At 44.1% G+C, this 25628-nt stretch overlaps 1 protein-coding gene across 1 annotated transcript in view; it reads right to left on the bottom strand.

Moving 5' to 3' along the window:
- Positions 1-18149, bottom strand: part of LOC306744691 (growth factor receptor-bound protein 10-like) — a gene marked incomplete at its 5' end in the record, with an annotated part of 29384 nt that extends 11235 nt beyond the window's left edge. Inside the window, 3 exons of the mRNA XM_079227373.1 lie at positions 15096-15234; positions 17375-17636; positions 18092-18149. Coding sequence (XP_079083499.1) covers positions 15096-15234; positions 17375-17636; positions 18092-18149 — 459 coding nt within the window. The remainder of the gene's footprint in view (positions 1-15095; positions 15235-17374; positions 17637-18091) is intronic.
- Positions 18150-25628: the final 7479 nt, after the last annotated feature.

Here is a 25628-nt window from a genome sequence, read left to right as displayed (position 1 = left end):
CACACGCAGTCACTAAGACTAAGAAAACCTGGCTGTTGTGGCGCCCTGCCTCCTCCAAAAAGAAAGAGACAGTTGCAGTTGTGCTACCTGTCACATAGCCTGCAGACTAGTCCTTCAGTCTATCTGGGCCGCCGGCTCGGTCTTAAAAAAAAAAAAAAATACAAAAAATGTCTGTATGACCTAAAGCCGCTGTCTGTACAGCTCACAGGACAGAGAGCGGATGGCAGCAGGTACAGTAGAGTGCTTCCAGTGCCAGTTGAGTCTGACAACTATATCTTTCTCTCCCTCTCTTTCTCTCCCTCTCTCCCTCCCTCTCTCTCTCTCTCCCCCTCACAAAGGGTTACAGCCTCAGCCACAGGCACACTGAATCAAACCACACGCTCACCGACCAATCATAAGGCTGCAGCAGGCTGATGTAATCATTCCCACACAGACCCAGGCGCACGCACACATGCGCACGCACACATACACACACACACACACACACACATACACACACAGACGCACAGTCATGCACAGACGCAGCCAACTTTTCTCAGACCTCTTGCGAGCTCCCCGCTTCAGTTTCTTTTCGGAGCTCGAAGTGCGAGGGTTCATTTGAGACGGGTGTGGGGGCAGTGAGGAGGAGGAGGAGGAGGAAGAGGAGGAGGAGGAGGAGGAGCAGGAAGAGGAAGAACGGATAAAGGAAGGAGTAAAAAAAAGGAAGAAAAAAAGTTTGCCTTTGTCGCTTTTCTCGTCTCTAAAACGTACAGAAGTGTTCAAGTGAGGGCTTGTTGTTGCTTCTCTTTTCCTCTCCTTTCCTTCCCTTCCTCCCTCCTTCCTTCCTTCCCTTCCTCCCTGTGGCTTAACTTTGAACTCCCCAGTCAGATCTCTCTGCCTCTCTCGGCAGAAACAAGACTCATTACAGAGCAAATGAAATGAAACGAACCTGGAGCAGCACTCCAGCCCTCCGACCTGCTCCTCCTCCCCTGGTGGCGAGCTTCGTGCCAACATTCTTTCTCTCCAAAGAACACAAAAAAAACTTGGGAGACTTCTGCATCCACCACAACAGCCCCCCACCTCTTTTTAACTCGGATATTTAATATGCCATCAGACAGACAAAAGCCTTGACACACCCCGTCTGGGAGAGGCGAGATCAGCCGCACGTTGCCATCGAAGCCACTATACTTCTTGCTTTCCGCACTTTTCTTCCAGAGGAAAAGGAGGTGTGTGTGTGTGTGTGTGTGTGTGTGTGTGTGTGTGTGTGTGTGTGTGTGTGTGTGTGTGTGTTTGCTCACGTGTGGTTGAGGTGTAATCCAGGAATAAGCACAAATCCACAGAAGGAAGGAGGAAATGGTGGTAAAAGGTAAAAGTGGTAGCAGTCAAGGAAATGCAATTTAATTTACTGTAGCGGGAAACTTTGGGGCGGGAGGGAGGGATGGAGGGATGGAGGGAAAGCCTGTCGCTGGGGGAGGGGATGCAGAGAAAGAGAAAAAGTGTGTGTGTGTGTGTGTGTGTGTGTAAATGAGTGTAAATGATTGCACATGCACGCGTGTGTGTTTGTGGGCGGGGGTCGGATAGGGAGAAAAAGGAGACAGACAGACGAGAGAAGTGAAGGAGAAAAGAGTGGGAAGCAGAATGAAGTGGGAGAGAGAGAGAGAGAGAGAGAGAGAGAGAGAGAGAGAGAGAGAGAGAGAGAGAGAGAGAGAGAGAGACTGGTGACACACTGCAGCAGAATGTGCAGTATGAATGATTCCTACTGTTAACTACATATCTAGCCTGCACAGCTGTGTCTCCACTCCCTGCCGCCACACACACACACACACACACACACACACACACACACACACACACACACACACACACACCCTTGTCTACGTCACGGTGAGTCGGGCAGAGGGGAAAGCCCCAAGAAGGCTGCACACATCACACGTTCTGCAATACAGGTTTTTTTTTATTACGGTGCTGTAGTTATACCAGTTGCGCAATCTGTCCATTGACACCCAAATCTTTTGACAAAGACCCAAAAATACTCATTACACCAAGAAGACAGGAGAGAAAATCCAACATGGCGACCGTAACGAACCCTGGAAACCCTTTCGTTTCATTTTAAAACAGGTCAACACACTTTGTGTGACTTGGATCCGACGGTTTCTATTGAACGTAATAACTACAGGGTTATAATCATAATGCAGAGGTGGGGCCAATTGTTTGTTTTTCCACAACTAAGAGTCGTAAGTTGAAAGTCAAGTTCCAAGCCCTAAAGGTTTGTTCACCTGGTACAAAAAGACCTGCGTCATGTCATAAAGTAGAGTTAGTAGTTTGTCAACAGAAACGCAGGTGGCGTGAGGGTAAGCGCCCCCACAACCCCCTGCAGCAGCTTCATATCCAGAGGCTGCATTAAGGGGGCGGGCTCTGGGGATAGAATTAACCTTCAGTCACATTATTCCCTCTCAAAACACCCCACTGGTCGTGTGATATTTGAGGAAAGTAAGGCATAATTGCGAAGGATTACAAGTGATTTAAACGTGAAAATAGATATGGAAATCCCCACCGTCTGCCATAAGATAGTGTGTGAGTGTGTGTGTGTGTCAGTGCATAACACAACAGCCCTAAATAGCAAAAGTTCACACGGGGACACAAACAGCAGACTCCTGGGTGAAGAAGAAGAAGCTCGGTGAGGTTTTTTTTATTAATTTTTTTTGGCACATTCTCCACCTTCAACCTCCTCCAGGGACTCATTTGAAAATACTTCAAAAAGCAAATGTAACCCAGAAGAAAATATGTTTCCGTCAAAACGTAATTTGCATGAGATGGGGGGTGTACAAAATAATAAGCAGCATGAATCATCTCCTCGTGACATGAAGAAGACCTCATCTGTCTGTAACTGGGACTGCTGGTTTTACCGGTCAGATGTGGCCCATCAGCTGAGGGAGTTACTAATTTGGGTGGGAGTGATGCTTCATTAGGTGTGGAAATCTTATCTCGCGGTGTGGCAATACTATTAGACGTGAGAGGAAGGAATGAGGAGGCAACTGGCCTGCTCTAATAAAGGCAACACACAAAAAAGGAGGAGGGAGGCAAAGGTGAAGAAGAAACACAGAAAGAGAAGTTTAAAAAGAAAGAAAATCGTCTCAAACTGTCCAGGAGGAGACAGTTTGATCCATACCGTTGTTTATTCAAGGTGTGTTCAAAGACAGTACGTACTTTGTGCGTTTATCTCCTGATGCGTTTAACTGTGTCCTCGTTTATGTGGGGGCGCGGAAAAGAGCAGGCCTCTCCACCTCTGATGACTCAGGTCTGATAACTGCCCTGTGATGTAATCCCCCGGGGACAGACTGAGAGCTTCAGGCAACACACACACACACACACACACACACACACACACACACACACACACACACACACACACACACGCCATCAGACACACAGGCACCCAGATGGGCTCACTTACACGTCTTGAAATACACAGACACACGTGCTAAGCAAATACACAAGTGTACATATCGTGTATTAAGTATCTGAGCACACACACACACACACACACACACACACACACACACACACACACACACAAAGAATAAACGCTACAGGCACAAACAGACAGAGAGTCAACTGCACTGTATGAGAACGTGCTTTGGCAAACTAAAGAGTATGTACACAAGCGTGTGTGTGTGTGTGTGTGTGTGTGTGTGTGTGTGTGTGTGTGTGTGTGTGTGTGTGTGAAAACGCCCATTAGCTCTCGCGCACATCCATCTCTTTGAGAATCGGCTGCTGGTCTATAAATAGCTCCACTGGTATGACATACACATTACAAGCCATTACATCAGATAGGAGTTACTGTGGAAGATTACAATTCTAAAAGACGATTATCCGTTAGGGATGCAACATGTCACACACACTTTAGGGTCCCTTACATGTGGGCGATGTAGGATAGGCAACCTGGATGACGGCCGAAGAACGGAGAGCAAAGGCATGTGTTTTGTTCAACAGCAAAGAAACAAATTAAAATCCCAGTTCTTGCCAAAAAAGACTTACACTAACTATTCATATGGACATTCAAGTCTGATGTCATCTCTGGAATGTCAAAGCAACATGGACATTCTTTCCGATTAGCACATCGGGGACTTACTTGCCCTGAGTTTAGCCTTCAGGCTTTGTACAAATATGGTGCACTCTAACCGAACACAGCCCTTAAATGAACTTCTTCACCCATCTCTGGATGAAGAAGCTCGTTGGTTGCAGCATGCACAACACATGACGCATTACATGATTCACTCAGGAAAGTGATCGACTCGGTACGATTGTTGTGAATGGCAGTTTTTTAGGTTTATTCACATCGATCATCGAACGTAAAGATGAGCGATCCCTGGGTGGAGGCTTGATTGTACAGGAAGCAGGACACATGATACAGCTTTAAAAAGAAAAGAAAATGGAGGCTATTATGTTGTTGATTAGGGTTGCAAAGGGGCGGAAATTTTCGGAAAGTTTCCATGGGAATTTTGAAAAAAAAGCCGAGTTGCGTAGAGGCCAAGAGCGGTATTGCAGACAGATAGAGATTTCAATTATAGCTCGCAACAAAAAAAATTGGGTTGGGGGGTGGTGATCATAGGGAATACACCTTTTTTATTCAATGTTTTTGTTGTTCGATGAAAGAATAAAGTTCTACTCTAAAAAGTCAAAAATGTAATTTTTAAAAGTTGTATTATAAATGTTTGCATGCATGTCTGCTTATGACAAAGTAAATACAGTTAAATTACCCCAACATTTCCAGTTTATTCCTGTTAATTCCTGCTAATTCCCGTATATTCCCATGGAAAGTTTCCAACTTTGAATATTCCCAGAATTGTGCAACCCTATTTGTTGATTACTCCAACAGAACTAAGTCAGAAAGAAAGCTAAAAGATTTCCTTTTATCTCTATGGAAACATTCATATGTCACGGCCATACTTGTATTGTAGCAATGCACAGTGCACTATTTTTTTGCCTTAAGTTTATTTTATTCTTAAAGTTTATTGTAATTCTTGTAAAAAAAGGCTTTTCATTGTATAAAACAACTGCCCGTTATCTGTGCATATGACAATAACAATTTGAATAGCTTAATTTATATATTGTACAGTTGAATGCAACGTTGCATTGCACACGTATCTGTTAGTCTTTATTTCATATAGACAGACTGACTTTTATGAGGTCACCAGTCTTACCAAGACAAGCCCCTCCACTGTGAATATGACTATATCTGCTCTCTGTGTCTTACAAAACCTCTGTTGGTGTTGCCAAAAAAAGAACTGTAGCCATTGATCAGCTGATTTGGCTCACACGACCCACCCAGCTTCATATTCTCATTAACAAGCCCTCTCTTGAAAAGCCCCTCTGACCGTAATGTGGTGCCGTGTGTGGTCTTCAGGCCGGCCCAGGAAACTAACCTCCGGATGATGAGATGGAGATACAGGAAAAACCTGAATGGGCCTCGGACAATTGAGCCGTCCCCGCTCAGCGCCTGCAGACAGGAGCGGTGGGCGGCACTAGCCCCCAAAAAACTCTGCTGACTCATGAGTAAGGGACGAGGGGAAAACTGTCCCTCGTCATCCAATTACCGCGTCAAATTAAGACCCTAGACACGGAGGCCTATCTGGACTCAGCGAAGCAAGAGAAGGCAGAATGGGATTTAGTAGCCAGGGGACAGAGGGAGGTGTAGAGAGAGATGTATGGAGAGAACGGAGGAGGAAAAGACTCCCACCCTGACAATACACAGTCATGTACAGTGGCAGACTGCCACCGCTTCCACTGTGCAGCCATGCATCGAACCGAACACTGTATATATCGGGTGGTTAGTTGTCCCACAGAGCCTGCCCTGTACCCTGTATCTAAATAATGGAGTCTTAACACCTACTCAGGGTATTAAGATTCCTCAAGTTGAAGGTTGGACGATTTTGCTGCTGAGCCGGGTCAAATTTAATTAGCATCGCGGGTCAGGTAGCACACATTGACGTCAGACTTTTGTCCGAGCCGTGCAAAATACTGCATGTGCACGCACACACACACACACACACACACACACACAGGGTAATGTTCCGTTTGCATAGCAGTTGCAGTGCAAATTGTGCTTTATGGTGAGGAAAATATGTTGCGCTCAACCAAAGTGAAATAGATCTGGGATGTGTGTAGCTAACGTCAAAGTGTATTAAATACAAAAAGAGAAGACACACCCCAATCTAGGCCTTCAGTTTGACCCTTGAGTCGCTGCTCCAGCACTTTTGATGACCTAAACTTATCAATTTACTTTCTTCAGCACAGAATCAGTCTTTTTTTTCTAGAAGTTTCAGCCTAAACATCCCTACACAGCTACAGGGTTCAAACACATCCTGACTAATGGATTTCCATGACTTTAAACCAAATTTCCATGAGTAAACATTTAGTAAAATCTGGGTGTAAACAGTAAAAAGTGAGTACATGTAGTATTTAAACTAACAATGAGAATACAAAGCATACAGTAAACCTTAAATGACACAAATGAATGAGACAATAGTTTGATTAAAAGAATAAACATTTATATAGATGCCTGTATGTATGCCTGCTTATATTTTGAGAGTCTTACTTTGAAAAGCATATTCATTATTTCAAACTCAGCGTAAATGAACGACATGAACACATGAATATAACACATTTACATGACTTTTCCAAAACTATTGGGACTTTTCCAGGCCTGGAAATAGCCATTCCATGACTTTTCCAGGTTTTCCATGACCGTAAGAACCCTGCAGCTACAAACTTTCATTGAAATTCCATATTATCACTAGATGGTCGGGAGGTCAAACATACCCGTGTTTACTTTCACTACATTTGCACATGCAGTGTGTGTGGCAACACACTTCCTGAAGGCCATCTAGACCGGCTCATGATGATTCGAGCACAATCCCGGCCCTATTTACTGTGACTACCTGCTGAGAACAGCCCCGCATGGAGCCAAATATTTTACCAACAGGAGTAAAAGTGGGGGCGGATGCTTAATTGTGTACCGGGGTCGACTGCCAGCAAACCCCGGGTGGCGAATGTCCTTTCAGACCACTGCTGATTTGGAGCCATTGTCCAATTACAGCAGGAGGGCAGAGGGATGGGGGCGGCTGTGATTGGGCGAACAAAGGATGAAATCACTGGCATGATTTCGGCCGCATCCTGGAAACGGTCGACTGGTCGGATGGGCGAGCAGCGGCATTGTTGGAGCCACTGGTCTGCATAAAAGTTAGCATTGCTCATATTTACACTTTTGATAAAACGTTCAGATTGCAGCAGACAAATCCCTGCCATAGAACTATAATAAAGGCTTTTTAGAAAGTGCAAAAAGTAACAGACAGGCACAGACATCCTTATGAAGGGAAAACGTCGACAGGTCCTCGAGTCCCGTGAGTTTCACAGGCGACTATACGAACAATCGTCTCCCTTTCAGAGGATTCACAGTGTGCGCCACAGTCCCGAACAAACTGTCCCTGATAAAGGGGCGTTTCCTCTGGAGATGCCAAGATCACAGTGCCACAGTGCTGTCCGTCATTCTCTCTGCTGCCGGTCTTTGTCTCCAAATTCCTCTGAAAGAGGCTTTTAAGCGATCAAACCGGTTCTTCAATTTCAAAGCCTGAAGGCCGTAGCATCATTTTATTTCACTCCTTTTGTCTGCTCACGTTATTTGGGCCTGTCCGTCATCCTTAAGCATTAAACAATTATGTTAATTCAAGTATGGAGACAAAGTATATTGAAGTATAGTCCAAATTTTTGTTTAACATTGAGCCATCTACTTGATTTAATGTCCAATAATAGTTGATTTCTGTAGTGATGTGATGAATTTGTATCAATAACGCGTCAAACTTTCAAAAAGAATAAACATATCAACGGTTAGGCGTATAATAAAGTGTTTGCTGTTGTATATGCCAGAGGACTAACACATTGATAAGATCATTAATAAAATGCATCATGTAATTAATTTACATATTTTGTACTGTTTTTAGCATCTTTTCTACCCCTTCTGGTACATATATGTATATGCTTATTCCTCTTTCCTCCCTCTTCACAGCAGCAGCTTCAGAAATCTGAGCTTTCCTACATTCCCTAAGAGAGAGAGAGAGAAAGATAGAGAGAGGGAGAGAGAGAGAGAAAGAGAGAGAGAGAGAGAGGGAGAGATTCTCTATGACCTACATGGGTCCAACAGCTCTGTTCAGCTTTGGCCAGATGAAATGCCTCCAGGCAGCAACACATTGCTCTCTTTTGTGAAACACACGGACACACACACACACACACACACACACACACACACACACACACACACACACACACACACACACCTGTATTCAGTCACATACGCAGACATAGGTGTGCATGAGGACACAAAAAGCTTGCAAATAGTTTTTGGATCAATACATATATACATTGTTTTTAATAGTCAGTAGTTCCCAGGATGGATCATTACAAAAAGCACTCACATTTGCTATTCTGACCAATGTGAGATATCGCGACTGAGCCGGAGGAGCTGGCTGACGCCATCAGGGATTCCCATTAGCTGCAGGAGTAATGAGATCTCGGCCTATTAGCCGGGTGAAAGTTGTGGCTTCTAATCTTACACTGCCGGCCTTCTGGGACTCAGAGTGAGGGATGTACCATTAAAGGTGCGCGTCGTCCCCACAGCCTGGGTGGTCCGCTCATGTTCCTATGGACACGCATTATTCAATACTTAAGTAGATAATCCACTTTTAACCCTTTTATAATATTTAAGGCTTGTGGTGTGAACAATTAAAAATGCCCCCCTCTTTAATCCATCACTAAAACATTAACTTTGATGACATTAATGGATGTTTGGGGTAAAAAGGGAGCGAATGTAAGTGAATGTCTGCTGTAGCTGCCAGGTGGACGGCATTATTTAAGCTCATTTGAGAATCGACCTGCTCTTGCTCGGCTTCCTGTGGCGATGCTCCCGAAACAAGATCGGAATCGAAGGGAAAATGTGCAGTTTGAGATCAGCAGTGCTGTTTAGTCACAGCGTGTGCTCAGTGGCTGACATGGTGGCAGCTTCACTACACACAAATACACCGTATTTAGCTTTATTTCCTTTCTACACAATGTCTTTGTCCCTGTGCTCCATCACTGCTTGTGTTATAGCAGCCTGACTAATGCCACTCTCTGATGACTATTAGAAATCAGTTGTTGTTGAGCATGTCTTTTTCTTTCATGCATAATCTCTACAGCGGGAATACATTTTAGATTTATGTGTATGCATTGCTATTCCTTCATTGGCTCAGGGCCGTCATGCAGGTGTTCAACATATACAGTGTTCTGTAGGCAGTGGATGTGAGCTGCAGATGGCTCTCTGGTTGCAGTGACACTGACCTCATTTTTTTACTGCAAGCGTGTAAATTAATTTTGCATGTAAAAAAAAAATGTTTTAACCAAACTGTTTGTGTCTACACTTCTCGTCCACAGAATAAGTTCCTCTTGAATAGTGCATGTACGGCTCATGGTGCATTATTTAAGCTGCACTTGGTATTAGACAATGCACAAAGCATATTTAACTTAACTACAAAGGTCTTTGTGTACAAGCAATAATATATGCATCTAAATTCTAAACTGAGGCGTTACTCAGACTAATCTTGCCAACCAGCCTATACCTCGTGTGTGTGTGTGTGTGTGTGTGTGTGTGTGTGTGTGTGTGTGTGTGTGTGTGTGTGTGTGTGTGTGTGTTTGGCAGTAACAGGTCGAGGCATGTTTCCATTTAGCAGTGGGGGATAAATATGGCCCTGACACATGAGATGTTCCAGACTCGACCATAACCTGCCTGTCTCTTCTCCAGGTAGCGTTTGTTCAACGGCTACAAATCCACTCGGTCACTCAAAACAATGTGTGTATATGTTGAAATGCAAGTGTCTGCTTTAGAAAGAGCGCAGGGGCATGCATGCTGACAAAGGGTTCCTGTACTGCCCGCATGCTCGCTTTACCTTTGCAACAAGGAGCATCAGATAACATGCAGTGTGTGTGTGTGTGTGTGTGTGTGTGTGTGTGTGTGTGTGTGGGGCTCAGAGACTAGATGTAATGTTAGGAATAATGAGGGCAGCAGGTAGGCATGCATCAGATATACACACATGGATGCACGCACGCACAAGCTCAATAAAACATCCAGTTTGAGCGCATTATTTATACTCACAGCAGTTATGAATAATCCCAAAGACATAAACAATCCAAGTGGCATAAACAGTGTAAATCACACACACACACACACACACACACACACACAGAAATGTGGCTAGCTGGCGATTACGCAATACAAGTGTTTGTATGTGTGTGTGTGTGTGTGTCCCGTGTTTCACTTTAAGACCCATTTAAAAAAGCAGGCTGGCTGCTGGAAGACTGAAGCAGCAGATTTCTGGCACTGCGTCATCTTTGATCTCCGCACAGTGCGGCCTGCAGAACACATCAGCGCTCCAATGAGAAGCAGATCACACACACACACACACACACACACACACACACACACACACACACACATATAAACACACAGCCTAAAGCTCTCACAGATGCACACACATAAGTATCCCTGCTTGTAAAGACGAACATACATACATTAGGCGAGCATTTACACACACACACACACACACAGAACCTCCTCCCCAACACACCCTTACTTCTAAACACACACACACACACACACACACACACACACGGTCGTGCACACGCCCACAGACGTTCCCACACGCTGAAGCCAACCGTTTGGGCATCGGCAGCATTCCATTCTGCTTTTCCTTTTTACAGTGGAAAAATCGGCCCTTTGACCCGGAGTGTTTCCAACGTTGAGGAAGGAGGCGGCAGCTGAGGAATGCCATGCTTCAGCGCCAGCGGAGTGAGAGGAGGGATGGATCGATGCCCATCATTCACACAGCGGTGGTTTCTACTTTAAATCCTGCTGCCTTTTGTTCAGCAACTAGAACGGCCGCTTCAAGCCAAAAAATACTGCAGGTATGCGTTTGCATTTCAACCACAAAGCTGTGGCGGACTATAGGAATGACGCTCATATTCTGCAGCATATGAGCGGTCATGCTAATTATATTTTTGGGGAGTATATTCGGCAGCTCGTACGACGCCGAGATGCAAATGTCTGATTACTGCATCACACCTTCCTTGTTACTTTGCTTGTGGTACTACTCCATTTACTACAGTTTTGTGTCGCATGATTTTCCCGCAAGCCGATATGGAGGCTGCCAACATGCTGAGCTCATCGTTTTTAAATTATACTGAGGTGCAGCACACCGATACGGTGAGACTTCTTTGATAAGTAGGTGTCACGGCTTTGAAGACCTGCAAAGTTGGCTTGAGGCGCAGTCATGCAAGGAGAGAGAGAGAGGTGAGATAAGGTGAGATGATAAGTATCACCATCATTAGAGCAAATGTTAATGATCCCTTCAGGGATACGGAGGCTCAGCAGGTTCCAAGAATACGCCAGATAACAAGTAGGCAGGAAAGGATACCAAGGAAAACACAAGTAATCTCACCTGCAGAGCATAATGAATGGATGAACACATTTATAGCCTACAGTAAGGATTACCATTATGCGAGGGAAGAAACCCACATGAATCCCTGCAAAGAGGCACAGTTATTATGATCCGGGTTCAAAAGATGATCTCTGTACGTGCTGCTTACTATATATAGATGCCATATCCGCGTAACCCTAAACATCTTGCATGCTATACTTAGCCGACACCTACTGAAGAAGAATAACAAGTTATTATCGTGCTTCGACCTGCGGGATATTGAAAGCAGAAGCAACATTTGCTAACATTATGAGCGCCACTGCTCGTCTGGCACCGTGTGCTATTTTTAGGCCTCTTACTTCATCGTGTGCGACACACTGTGCTCGGTGTCCTCTGAGAGCAGCAGCGGGAATGCTGGCTGAACTGAAAGTCCGGAGGGAAAAAAGGACAAAGGGATGACAGGGGGAAGACAGAGAGGTACACGCCGGTCCAAGACACACAGAAAGAGACAGCGCTACGGAAAAAAAGATAATGAAACACAGACGAGAGAGGCGGAGACGGGGCGTCGGGATCCTGCCATACCGGAGAGCTGGATTTACTGTACTTGGACATCCAGTCAAGTACAGTAAATACAGCAAAATCTGGCAACCTAGTGATCAAATCAGTGTTCCCACACTAGGACTGGGGCAGCTATGGGAACACGGTGTCCAAGTGAGTACAGAACAGCACTGAGGACAGACTGTCAAGAACCCGAGACTGAGCAAATGAATGGATACACAAGCTAACTGCCTCGCATTCAAGGCTTCTTATAGGGGTTTCCATTGCACGACATGGATTACACAGGCTAAGCCTCCACTATTTGGGTGTTTTTTTTTTTAAACGTACGGCAGAGTTGCAATACCTGCTTTTTGCCCATGTCGCTTCCAAAATGGAACGTGTGGAGTTTGAACGTTCAATCGAGCCCATACTTTGTTTTTTTAGTAGTCCTGAGCAGGCACAGGAAGTTAGTTTTTCGAAAGGATACGAGTCCATCTGTGCCTCCGTTCACACATACACACTGGAGCGGTGCCAGTGCTCATAGAGCACAGCTTCCTGGTTCCATGTTCTTAGTCATCCTGCAGCTCCCACAGTCACCAAATGCAGTCTGTCTGTTCTGATTTGGACTTTGATGTTTCATTGATGCTACACTTCAGAACAACACCATTGAGTTTGACACACACACACACACACAATATATATATGAAGACCATCTGCAGAGGAGAGGAGGACTAAGAGTGGGAACATGGAGACACAGGAGGGAGAGTGGAAGAACGTGATGTAATCGGGAGTCGTAGGTCCATGTCAAACAGCTTCCCCGGTGCTTCCTGACGGCCGAGCGCTGTGTCCTCATCCCATGCACACACAAGGAGTGAGGTAAGGAGGAACAGAAAGCGCCCGGAAAATTAAGTAAACTTCACACCAGCAGGCTGGCTGACTGGACTGGAGGTGTGGAGGGCAGGGAGAGGCGTAAAGACCGACAACCAGAGAACACAGACATGGTTCAGTGTTTGCAAGAAAGCAGTGTTCCCCACTGTGCCGCATGCCTCCAGAGCTGGACCCCAACAGAACATGTGTGTGATGAGACGGATCCACAGCAGGGTTTATTTTTATTTATTTATTTTCTAACGGAAAGGTGCTGCAATGAAATTCCAACCACAGGGAGACATACTTTCCATTGCCATCAACAATGGATAGACACTGCCAATGCTGTAAATATTGTACAGGACACACACACACACACACACATGCATGGATGGATGCACAGTTTACACACACTAGTTTACACGAGCAGGAGGCCGGTGTGGAGCGCGACAAACACACAAAGAGAACGACATGTTCCACGGCTCTTTCTCAGCATTGTCTCTTCATTATGAAAGTGTGGTGGTCCGTGCAAAACTAAACCAGTAGAAACTTGTTTAGATGTTTGTATATTCAGAGCAAATGTTTCAGTACATGATGTGAAACTCCACACATATTCTTATTCCCTCACGTGACGTGTAAAAAAACCAACAGTATGAAATGAGCACTAGAGAGAAGAAAGATTATAACAATGAGGTTCACGTCCCAAAAAGAAACCGGGAACACTCTATTTTTTTAAGGTTTAAGTTTGCAGACATGTTTTGCTTTTGGGACAAAAATCCTTTTCACTCCTGCTCTTTAAAAAGGTCTGGAAATGGGAACCCGGACTGCTGTGCTGTGGGGCCATGACTGTGGTCAATGTCAGAGACAGATCTAGTAGCCTAATAAAAGAGACAAAAGAAAAGCACACTTTTACAGACACTTCATCCTACCGGACGATGACAGAAATTATGTAGCTCCGCCTTTAATCCACTTCCTGGTTTATACTGCACTCTTAACAGGCCGCAAGGGGATTCAAAAAACTAATAACATTCCCAGCCCGAGTGAGTCTCCCAGTCTAATAAATTGGTCGCTGAATATTTACCAGACACGCCTGCTTTACTTATATTGAGCCAAAGTCATGTCACAGATAGTAATTCAATGCAAAACTCATAACCACTTAGTAAGACATGAATCTATGACCTCTTTACCCCATGAACCAAGATTTACCATGCAGTGTGGAATTAAAGCCGCAGCTAGTAGTTCAAGCCTGTGACATTCCTCCAGAGACAAAGACAACATCCTCTCCAAATCTAATATTTCAAGACTTAGTCCAGCATTCACCATTCAGACATCTACTTATGTCACAGGTGGTAATTCAACGGCGCAATACCAAACGGTTAAAGCATTTAATGTAAGGTTCAGCAATTCATCGAGTGATTTATGAGCCGAGGCTTAAGAAAGCAGAGCAGAGCTTATTAAACTCAGACTTCCGTTGCGGTGGAGAAACGGCTGCAGCCGAGCATCTCGTCCCAGAACAGACCAGGGAGAGTATTTATGAGAAATAGTCCGCCCTCACGTTACTGTAAGCTGCTATGTTACTGTAAGCAGCCGTGGCCGTCCCCCATGTGAAGACCATTACCAGTGACGACGATGGGGAGACTTCCAGGAATAGACGGAGCGGCCTCTAAGTCGTTGTCAACAAATGAACAGACGAACGCAAACAGACTCGGAGAGATGCGGCCATGTGTGCAGACACACACACACAAACACACACTTTGCTCCCCCTCAAACAAAGCCGCAGACCCTCTGGAGCACACACACACACACACACACACACACATGCTCCGTACACTACGGTGCCATCACGTGCAAACAATCATCATGCCTCAGATGAGCAAAACACAGGGCAGATGTAGAGCGGGGAAAACATTCCTAAACGCCCGTGTCCAACACACTTTGAGCACCAACTACAGCTGATTTACGACACTCAAATCCTGCATCCCGAGTCACACGCGTCTCAGTTATCAACATGGAAGTAAATCAAAATCAGCTGATGTCTCGTTTCCTGTTTTTCCAAAAGAGGAAGAAAAAAAAAAGCATCTTGACATCGCATGAAGACAAGGTTTTGTATCCAAAGCAACCGCACTGAATTATAAATGCATGTTATAATATGAAAGCCACTAAAGGTTAACTTTGTCAATTCCCGTGCGTCTCTGTGGGGGTTTGACTTACGTATATGCCAGCGGAGGGTTCTCCAGGAGGTAGAGACCCAGGGCTGAGGACCGGGGAGCTGGCCGGGCTGCAGAGCTCGGGGAACGGGTTGGGAATGGCCGGGAGGGACGATGTCCTCAGCTCCTCCTCCTGCAACCTCCTGGACACAGGACGACAGTCACACCTCCGTTTAGTATTGGCTTGTGTTCATCACTAATACTCCGTGAAGTCGGAGGTCGTGACCCGGAACAGCCGCTTGAAAAAAAGCTGGGAAAACTTTGAAATGAGAGCTGCTGACGCACGTGCAGGAAAGAGAGAGTTGGAATTAATAAAGCATTGATGTACAGTATCCAGGCTCATTTATGTTTCCATCTGATCTACCCATAATCAAAATTCTTTCAGCAAATGGAAACCACAGACCCCCGCAGTGTGCCAGCTAATTTCCTGCAATATTTATCACACATCAATATTTAAATCAAGACTTTAAAGTCGTTTTTAAATCATGCACATGCAGTACCAGTGCAAGCGTGTGGCCTGAGAGAGGAATGGTGATTTGACAGCTGATCATAAACTTCATTTTTAATGGGGCAGGCCAGTTTCTGAATTTCTAGCTTGATAGCTGTAGCCCAGAGAATCACTGGAGGAGACTCTCTCTCTCTCTCTCTCTCTCTTGGTCTCTCTCTCCCTGTCTTTATCAAACCGCCTGTAGAACCCAGCGAGTTCAAAAGGGAACGGGCCTTTTGATGTTGTCCCATCTGAGCTGGAGAACTGGGTTATCCAGAGGTCAGCCCTGAATAATAAGAAGTTCAGAGTCTGTGCGCTTGAAAGAGAGAGAGAGAGAGAGATGGAGAGAGAGAGAGCTCATAAGACAGAATACTCCATTACCTGATCATCCCTTCTGTCATGTACTCCAAAGGCGAATAATAGGAGCCGACACCGGCTCTGCTGTGAATGCCTGTGTGTGTGTGTGTGTGTGTGTGTGTGTGTGTGTGTGTGTGTGTCCTGTACGCATGCAGCCATACCGCTGTGTGTATGTGCGAGTGAGCATATCCACTTTTCAATGCATACCATAACAGCCTCGGGGAGGAATATGCGTTCCTACTCCTCAAATTGAGAGAGACGTTTGTGCTTGGTACTAAAATAAATTAGATTTTTTTTTTTTTTTTTTTTACCTTTCCCTCCCCGCTGGTGTAGTTTGAGACAAAGAGGGAGTGACAAGGAGAAACGGGTCATTCAAAGGCTACGGATCGGGAGCGGGGAGGAAACGCTATGCCCAATTATCGAGAGGCTGGTGGGGAATGATAGCGGGGAGGGAGAGGCTTCTTTTGCTATGCAGAGGGAAAAGAGCTGTGTGTGTGTGTGTGTGTGTGTGTGTGTGTTCAAACTTTAGTGGCATACTTCTTTTCCCAAGTGCATGTGTCTGTATGTACATTTTAACTGCTGGTATATGTGTATGGTTATGAAGTGATGTCACGGTGAAACACCTGATGAATGCACACATTTTTACTGACAAACAGCCAATTCATAATTCCCTTCAACCGCGTGTTTGAATCTATATATTCAGTGTCGTGTGTAAAATGTCCGAATATTGTGGACATTTTCCTGAAGAGTGACGTCAAATTAAATCTTGGACAGCAAACATTGAGCGAGAGTTTAGAAACGATCGAACCAAAAAGACCCAGACGGGTCGTTGTTATTTTTTTTCTTCATATCAGAGCATTTGATTTATTGATTGCTGCCGCGATGAAAAAGATAATTTCAACTATCTAAAATAAATTGCCACTCATTTGAAAGCTTTATTATATTGATTGATCATCAATATAATAATTAATATTCCCCATTTAATTTCCTGTCGATTGATTAAATGATTCATCTTCATGAAATGATCGTTTCATTTAAACACGATTACTTCAGCCACAGTGGTGCGTTAGTGTCTCTTCACAACCATCATTTATTTAAACTGTCAAACTATATACCCCTGAGGATATAAGTAAATTAATATATTGTTTAGGAGAACTTCCAACAAATAGACTCACAAGCTGATGGACATCCCATAAACCTCTGAGCCCAACCCTGTTTGTGTCATATCAACATTCATGTGGCAGCAGCTGCTTCTCTATGACGTGGGTTATTTCACCGTGCAGCCAAATATAACTTTATGTACATTTTTGTGAGCGCTCTGTCATGCTAGTCTGCTCCATCTGGGGTTCTGGCACATTTCCAGTACCTTGGCATAAAAAGAAAACATCCAAGAGCAATGCATCAACATGGATATGTGTGTGTACTGAGAGGGCACCGACCTGACGGCGAGAATGTGCATGGGCTGCGACCGCCGCAGCAGGCCGGGTTGGGATGAGTCCGGGGAGACGTTGGTTAGCTGACCCTGACCCGGACGAGGCTGGTTGTGTTGCACGTGGTGGTGATGATGATGGTGTGAGGAAGAGATCTGTCCATTGTGCAGTAGTGGGGTGGACTCTGTCTGCGGGCCGCTGCAGGTGGAGTACAGGCTCTCCAGCGAAGAGTTCATATCATTCACCAGGGCCTCTAGATCCACGTCATCATCTGGAAGGAGACAGGCAGAGAAGGAGCTTCATCACTGGCTGCATGTCGAGAGAAACTGGGAGTGAAGGTGCCGGACACGCTTCTGTAAAGTAGTCGAGCGGTTTCAAAACTCGGACAGTGTGGAGCAGAAAATGATGGAAAGAAAGTGAAACCTAAAATGCAATAAAACACAAGAAAAGAAAAATGAAAGTCGTATAAGTCGGCGGTTCCTGGGTTCAAATAGTTGAGGTACACACACACACACACACACACACACACACACAAAACAGAAGTTAAGTCCCTGGATATTGTTGGGGTTTTCCCTTTCTATTTCAGTTTCTCTATCATTTCATTGTGGCCTGGAATTTAACCTTTTATCTTAGTTCTAAGTTCTAATACACACAAAAAGGAAAGGAAAATACTGGCACACACACAAACCCCCACACACACACACACACACACACACACACACACACGCAGGTAACCAGTTCTGTGAGCGAGCTCAATCAGCAGGACTATCTGGACGGAGTGCATTGTGCGGCTGTGAGCCACATCTCCAGGGACAACAGGCACAAACCTGCCCGTCTGCACCGCTGCTCATGGCTCAGCGCCGGGGTTCACGGCGAAGGCAGCGGCTCCAACTTCACCGCACGTATCAAACAGTCCGCTTTTAAAAAAAAAAGGTCTTTAAAAGCAGAATGTGGAATTCTTCTCAGAGCGGGGGAATCCATCCTCAAAGCCTCTGCGAAAACCTCCAGGCCCATTTTAATTCATGGAGAGGAGCGAATGTTTCAACTGACTCCAGGAGCATGTGGTGCTAAAGTTCTAAGATCTAAATCCATCTCATGAATTCATCATCAAATCTCTGTATTCAGATCCTTCCAACTGTACTGCAGGACACAAGTCCGCCACCAGGGGGAGACAAGCGCTACTTGTACAGGATAGGCGCTTAGATACGTCTTTAGATGGATTTATCACGTTGCTCTTCACAGGAAAGGATAGGAAACTATTTTCATGTCCATTTGGAGATCCAATGGAAACAATTCATATCATCTATTTCTAATTGTTGGTTCTCTCAGTGGCCATACACTGCAACAAACAAAATGCGAACGTCTAATCTCTGAAATCTGAAAAAAAGGATAGAGCTACCTTTTTGTTCGCTTTATCCTCTTCAGAAAAAACTCCAGGTACAGCCAATGGTTCAAAAATCAAGCTTTTCAAGTCAATGAAAGTAAATGATGTGCCGTATTTTGACATTCATCATGCAGTCCCTGCTGTCAGAGCTCCATGGCTTTAACTGCACCCTCCACTGTGTGACTCATGGAACTTCCCCACAGCTCAGGATCATGCGAGGTGGTGCGAGGGTCATGCCACCCTGAAGCAGGGACCGGTTCCACTGCTCTGCTGATGTAAAGTTTCTAAAGCGCTGGCTTCAAAGTGAGCCCCTGAGCCTGGCGAGAAATCACTTTCCTGTGAAGGTATAAGAGATGCTTCTTTTTTTTTGTTCCAGAGGCAACAACAACAACAACAACAGGAGGAGCCACAGGTTAGCAGGATAGCAGACATCCCCGTCTCTTCATGCAGCAGAGGAGCTCGGACTCCAGACCTGCTGAAGATAAAGTTTCCCCTTTGAGGAGCTTTTTCTGACAACGTGTCAGGTAGCTGCATCCCAGGTGCCGCTGAATCGAAAGGTGGTTAATCTGTGGGTATTAATAGTGACAGGTAAGCTGGAGCAGCTACTTATAGATAGCCCAGAGAGCTAAAGAGCTATATACACACACCACAGGACACAGGGTTCATACGAGGGCATACGCAAGGCAGAGGCAGGACACCTGTAACACTGAAAAGAGCAGTATTACCTGCAGCAGCAGTCGTGATTTAAACATTTATAAATATAGAATTAGGACAGAATCAAACAAATGCATCCAAATGCTACATCAAAAGCGAGCAAAACTCCAAAATGACGTGTACCCTGAACGCATCACCTGCTCATCATCCTCACGAGGTGAGACAGGTACCCTCGAGCCAGGGAGAGGAAATAAGTCCCCAGGTGAATCTGACCTACTTTGGCCTCAGGATGGGGATTGGCAGAGCCGTTTGCATACAGACAAACACAACGCTCACGCAGTGACGTGGGAATGTTGCATCACTGGCAGTCATGCGATCCCAATCACCTGTGCGTGCCGCAATCAGGCGAACAAAAGGTGTGCGTCAGCCGCCCGCGTGTCAGGCTGACAGGTTGATGACACACTGCAGCATGCAGGCCGGCACGCACACGCAGGATTTAAAAAACGCATGAAGATTTCTTCTCAAGCCTTGCCAGACACTTAGGGACCTACACACCTTTGTGTCATTTCCCACCTGGCCGTAAAATATCACAATATCAATTAGATCCTGTCGGAGTAGCACACAGAGATGCATCATGAGAGGCTTTTTGACAGCAAACACTGTGGATAGAATCAACACACGTCACTGTAGCTCACATCTCACATCTGCACCCTGCAGGTCTGAAGGCAGTTGAAAAGTAACGAGACGTCCGCTCCACACTCGTGTGTTCAAAGTGAGTTTAAAGAATGTTTTTGGACCCGTATCCATCCACCTAAAAGAGGGTTTGGCTGTGGCCCTTTCATTTTGACATGCAGCAGGTATAACGGCATCAAATGGGTGTAAAAGGGGCATTACACCTCTAGAGCTGCTAATTCTGGTGTAATAAATGGATAAAAACACACTTCTTAAACAAAGCCTATATTTTAAGATGTGGGATTATGTGGAGGTGGTTGAATGTTTGGTTAATACTGTCCTTCATAACGACTTCACTGGGGATTATCGTCTTGATTAACGGACTTGTTTTGTATGTGTTTAAGGAAAAAGGGAAAATACACTTTAAAACATCTTTATATTTCTTGTTTTGTCTGACAAATGACCTCAAAACCACCTTCAATTCAGTTTAGTCACCCATCATTATTCTGTCAATGAACTAGGCCATTAATCAGTTCATCGTTTCCGCTCTAAACTCTACTATAGACAGCATATTTTTCAAATATGTTGGCTGTTAATCAGATTTTTTACACTGAGTTTTGTTGCATCCTCTTCGCACCTTTGACTGCTGGACCAACAGGGGACACACGGCACGCCCTCATCACCCCACAAGCACAAACACACAGCTACACACCATCGGTGGTGCGGATGTCTTCATGCTAACACACACTGAGATGCTCGCCAGTGGAGGGACTAAATAACCTTCACATAGGTACAGTGGGAGGACTTTTAGCTCTTCTCTGCCCGCTGCCTTTCTTATTCCAACTAAATCATTAAATCAGGAACACAAAGTACACTCACTAGCTGTTTTTCTGGAATAGTTTTTGACACTATTGGAACTGAAAAAAGGTATTATTTAAGGATTAAATACAAATTAAATTAAATGATGACCTGTAGTGTCTGACATGTGTTTTCTATCCGTGTGGCTGAGGCATCAGACCAGTGGTGCAAGGTATGAAACCGAGTGGATTTACTTCCTGAAACTTTATCTCGAAGGAACGGTGAGGAGATTAAACAGAGTTAGAAATTAGAATTCGTAAGAGAAAATATGTTTGTATAAAAAAAACACTGAATACTGTGACTGTAAGAAAGACGTACAGAGCGGGAACTCTAATGACCCAGTTATCCAAACACCTTCCAGAACAGAGCCGATAAACATAATAAAATCAAAAACTACAAAGGAAATGGACGTGCCTACCTCCTCTGGAGTATTTCTAGATTTCATATGTAGCCTTGTGAGCATGGAGCGAGTTCTATAACCCCATAGAGTGGAGACAATGCACTCAGCTACATGACATCCCTCTGGCGTGTGGCGAGTACAAGCCTGTGACATCGCATCTGTGAGAGACTCACATGCAATGGAGTCTGCGTCATGCCGCGGCCTCGTCATCCTCCCACTGATTTAAACAAAGACTGCATTCGGGGCAAACTATGTTTAACTTTAAAAAACACTTTGGACATCACGGTGAAATTCTCAACAGCATCTAATTCCAGCAAGCATGTGGAATAATGTCAGTTCTGTCAGTGTTCCCTCCTAAATTAATATGTTTATGGCTGTTCTAGCTTATAGCAGTAGCAAGCGCAGCAAGTAGCTGGTGGCTACTGTTAGAATAAAACCAGTGGGTTGACTGGGAAACATGTTTACGAGGATTATAATCCCACTAATGACGGCAGAGGTACTGGGGCTGGATTCTAAATATGTGAAAGCACTTAGTAGCTGAACTGTTAACCATTGCTTGAAGAATGTATAAAAAAAAAGGGAAGGAGATCTGACAAAAATCTAAATGGTCTGCTCCCGACACATGTTTGGTGTAATCTACTGTACAAGCACACCGACCGGGTATCTATGTGAAACATCACCATCCAGACAGTGAAAGCAAGGTCGGTCCTCAGTTGAAGTCATCTCCATTCATCTGCCTCTCCGGTCTTCCCGAGTTCCCTCCATTGCGGCCGATCCTGATAAAATGACAATGTAATTTCTGCTCCATTTATTTTTCATGCCGGGGCCAAGCGCTCTAATTCGCTGGTGGAGCGCTCGCAGACTCCCCCCACCCCTCACCTCCCATGCTGGGCCAATATTGTGCTTAAATCTCATGCTCCGGTTGTCTGGGATGAACCCTGTATGGCACAATTAGATAGACGACGTAATTAGAACGGCACCCCGCGTCCACGCAGATCACCCTTTGAACTGCTGAAATGTTTACAGCGGAAGAGACCCAAATATATATTATCCCCCCTGAACCCCACCCCCGGCCCGGTGCGGGGTAATGAGCAGCAAGCTGCTCCCCACACTGTACTGAGACACACACACACACACACACACAGTAGTAATACCAGATTCTACGTACCATCTATTTTGTATTCTCTTACATATGGAAATAAATGGAGAATACACAGCAAGCTAATGTTATACCAAGTCAATGTACAGTCCCAGTAGTATTCAATATCATATGACAAGTCCCACTACTATGTAACATCATATGTAATTAGTACAACAAAGTATGCTCCTCTGTGTCATAAAACACCAATGTGACGCATTGATTGAATGCGATAGCCCCAACACACACACACACACACTTCTATTGGAGGTGGTGGACCAACCTTGATGGTTTGGAGAACTCCGATTGGCTGACTGCTGGAAGCTCGGACCAATGAGGTCCGCTTGTCTGTGATTGGAGGACCGGTCTATATTGTCTTGCTGTGGGAGGAAAAAGAAAAGAAAAGATTGTGAACGTAGTTTCAGGAGCTAAACACACACACACACACACACACACACACACACACACACACACACACACACACACACACACACACACACACACACACACACACACACACACAGTATGAGGCATAGTAGCAATCCTCTAAATGTCATTTAAATGTGGTTATACATACATTGGTTTCTCTTTTTGAGAGAGAATGTTACGTTATGGTTCATAACCCTGAGTTTTTAAATGATTGAATGAAACCATTTAAAATACAGACCTGGAAAAAAAGAAAGAGGCTGCTTTCCCCACAGTGTTAGTTGAACCTGTATCTACCAGACCGTGTGGCCTATTGTCTCACATGCGTGACCCAACATTCTACCTGTGGGCTGGAAGCGTGTGTTTCATCTCATGTCATTCTTTTGTACGTTTAAATAGGCTTTAATGAAACACAACAGGAAGTTGAACTGCTCTGTCGACACGGGCCACAGCTGCGTCGTCCCACCGTGTGTGAACATGACCAGGTGTGTGTCGGGGAACACCAGATCGGCAGCAGGAGATACCGTTGCAAAACGACGTCCTCGTCTGACCTTTCTTTCGCAGGCGTGACGGGCCACTGCACGCACAGCGGGGTTCTTTCACACCGATGCTGTTCTGCGTGTTGCTCTCCATCAGTTTGAGTTACCTCTGTAGCCTCGGAGTTATACACAGATTTATCTAATTCTTTAGAACAACACATCCATATATATATATATATATATATATATATGGATGTGTTGTTCTAAAGAATTAGATAAATATATATATATATATATATGTATATATATATATATACATATACATATACATATATATATATATATATACATATATACACACATACATATACATATACACACACACATATATATACATATATATATATATATATATATATATATACATACACATATATACACATATATACACATATATATATACATATATATTTATACATATACACACATATATACACATACATATATATATATACACACACATATATATATACACATATATATATATACATATATATATATATATACACACATACATACATACACATATATATATATACATATATATATACACATATATATACACATATATATATACACATATATATACACATATATATACACACATACATACATACACATATACATATATAGTCTTTTTATCTAGATTTTTGTGACTGCAACAACGTCTCTCACCATGTACAGTATATAACTATTGTGATGAGCACTTTAGCTGGAAGACAACAATATTGTAGTGTTGACTATTGGTGCTTTAATAAAATATTTAGTCAACAAAATTCAAAAAAAATAATAAATAATCAGCAATGTGGATAGAATGACTTAAACAAAAAGAATACAAGAATAAAAAAAATATGTATTTTAAAAAAAATTGTAAAAATATTACAAGCAATATAAAATCACAATATAATATAGATTTATTGCCCAGCCCTAACGTGATGAACTTTAGTAAACCTAAAGCATCGTAAATAAATAAACAGCTACTTTGAATACATTTTGGAAGGTTTTAGATTAAAATAGATTTCTAAATGAGTCATTTTTTAAATGCAAAGCTCTATTTTGTCTTCAACATATTCATTTTTTAGAGCTCAAATTAAAACACATTTACTTACAAGACAGAGCAGCTCGAGGAGAATTGACCGCTTGAGGTAGAATTCCACTCTGATGACTCAATTCGTCAACATAAGGGCTCAGCTGGACAGTTTTGAAATGTATAATAAGCCGTTACGTTCCCTGAAGAATACGTAATCAGTGTTCCTCTCTGGTGTCTCCACTGGTGCCACGTTCACCCTAAACTGGATTAATTGGGAGTAAGTTCACCGCCGCCCCCCCAACCGCTCGCCTATACCAACGAACCCGAACGCATCCCGTCATCACTGCATTGTCCGTCTCCATTGTCTCGTGGTGCCGCCGCCTGGGCCGGATTCTGGAGCGTGATGGGTCTAACCTGCTTTTGTAATAAAAAAATAGTAGAGTAACCAACGCATCCCCCATTTGTTCCCATGGCATAGCAAACCCTGTCATCAACACACACACACACACACACACACACACACAGTGTGGGGGTCCAGCTACCAGACTGTGACTGATCCCTACCCAGTCACCCAAACAGCACCGGGACGCTGTTTGGTTGATGGGATGGTACAGCACAGCATTGGAGTGTGTGTGTGTGTGCGCATGCATTAAGGACAGGATGGTCATGGTTCAGCTCCACTGTGCAACGTAGGGACTCGTTCACACCATATACTGGTCTTGAATGCTGTTTTGCATGGCTGTCTGGGGGTAAATGAGTTCACACACACACACACACACACACACACACACACACACACAATCTTACCAACAATCTTACCAACAAAAAATGCAAACCCAGACAGCCTTTGATGCCTCAATAGACAATTGACATTGTATTTAATCCTATACACATTTGCCTAAACTCTGCATTTTGGTTATAGGTGTATTGAAGTGTGTGTGTATTTTCACATCCCTTTCTCAGTATTCTCTCACACTTATTATTTTACACAGAAGCACACACACACACACACACAGCTTAAGTTCTTAGAATAGGGTCAAAACAGGACTGCTTTGAAAAGCAGCACATAAGGGCCCTTTAATATTGATGTTGTTGAAATGAAATCCAAATAAGAGTCAGTGGGTCAAGGGGTCAGTTTTTATAAAAGGGGTCAGACAAGGTT

The sequence above is a fragment of the Taurulus bubalis genome (genome assembly GCF_910589615.1).
Source record: "Taurulus bubalis genome assembly, chromosome: 12".
Classification (NCBI taxonomy): domain Eukaryota; kingdom Metazoa; phylum Chordata; class Actinopteri; order Perciformes; family Cottidae; genus Taurulus; species Taurulus bubalis.
This window is presented reverse-complemented; position numbering and strand designations above follow the sequence as displayed.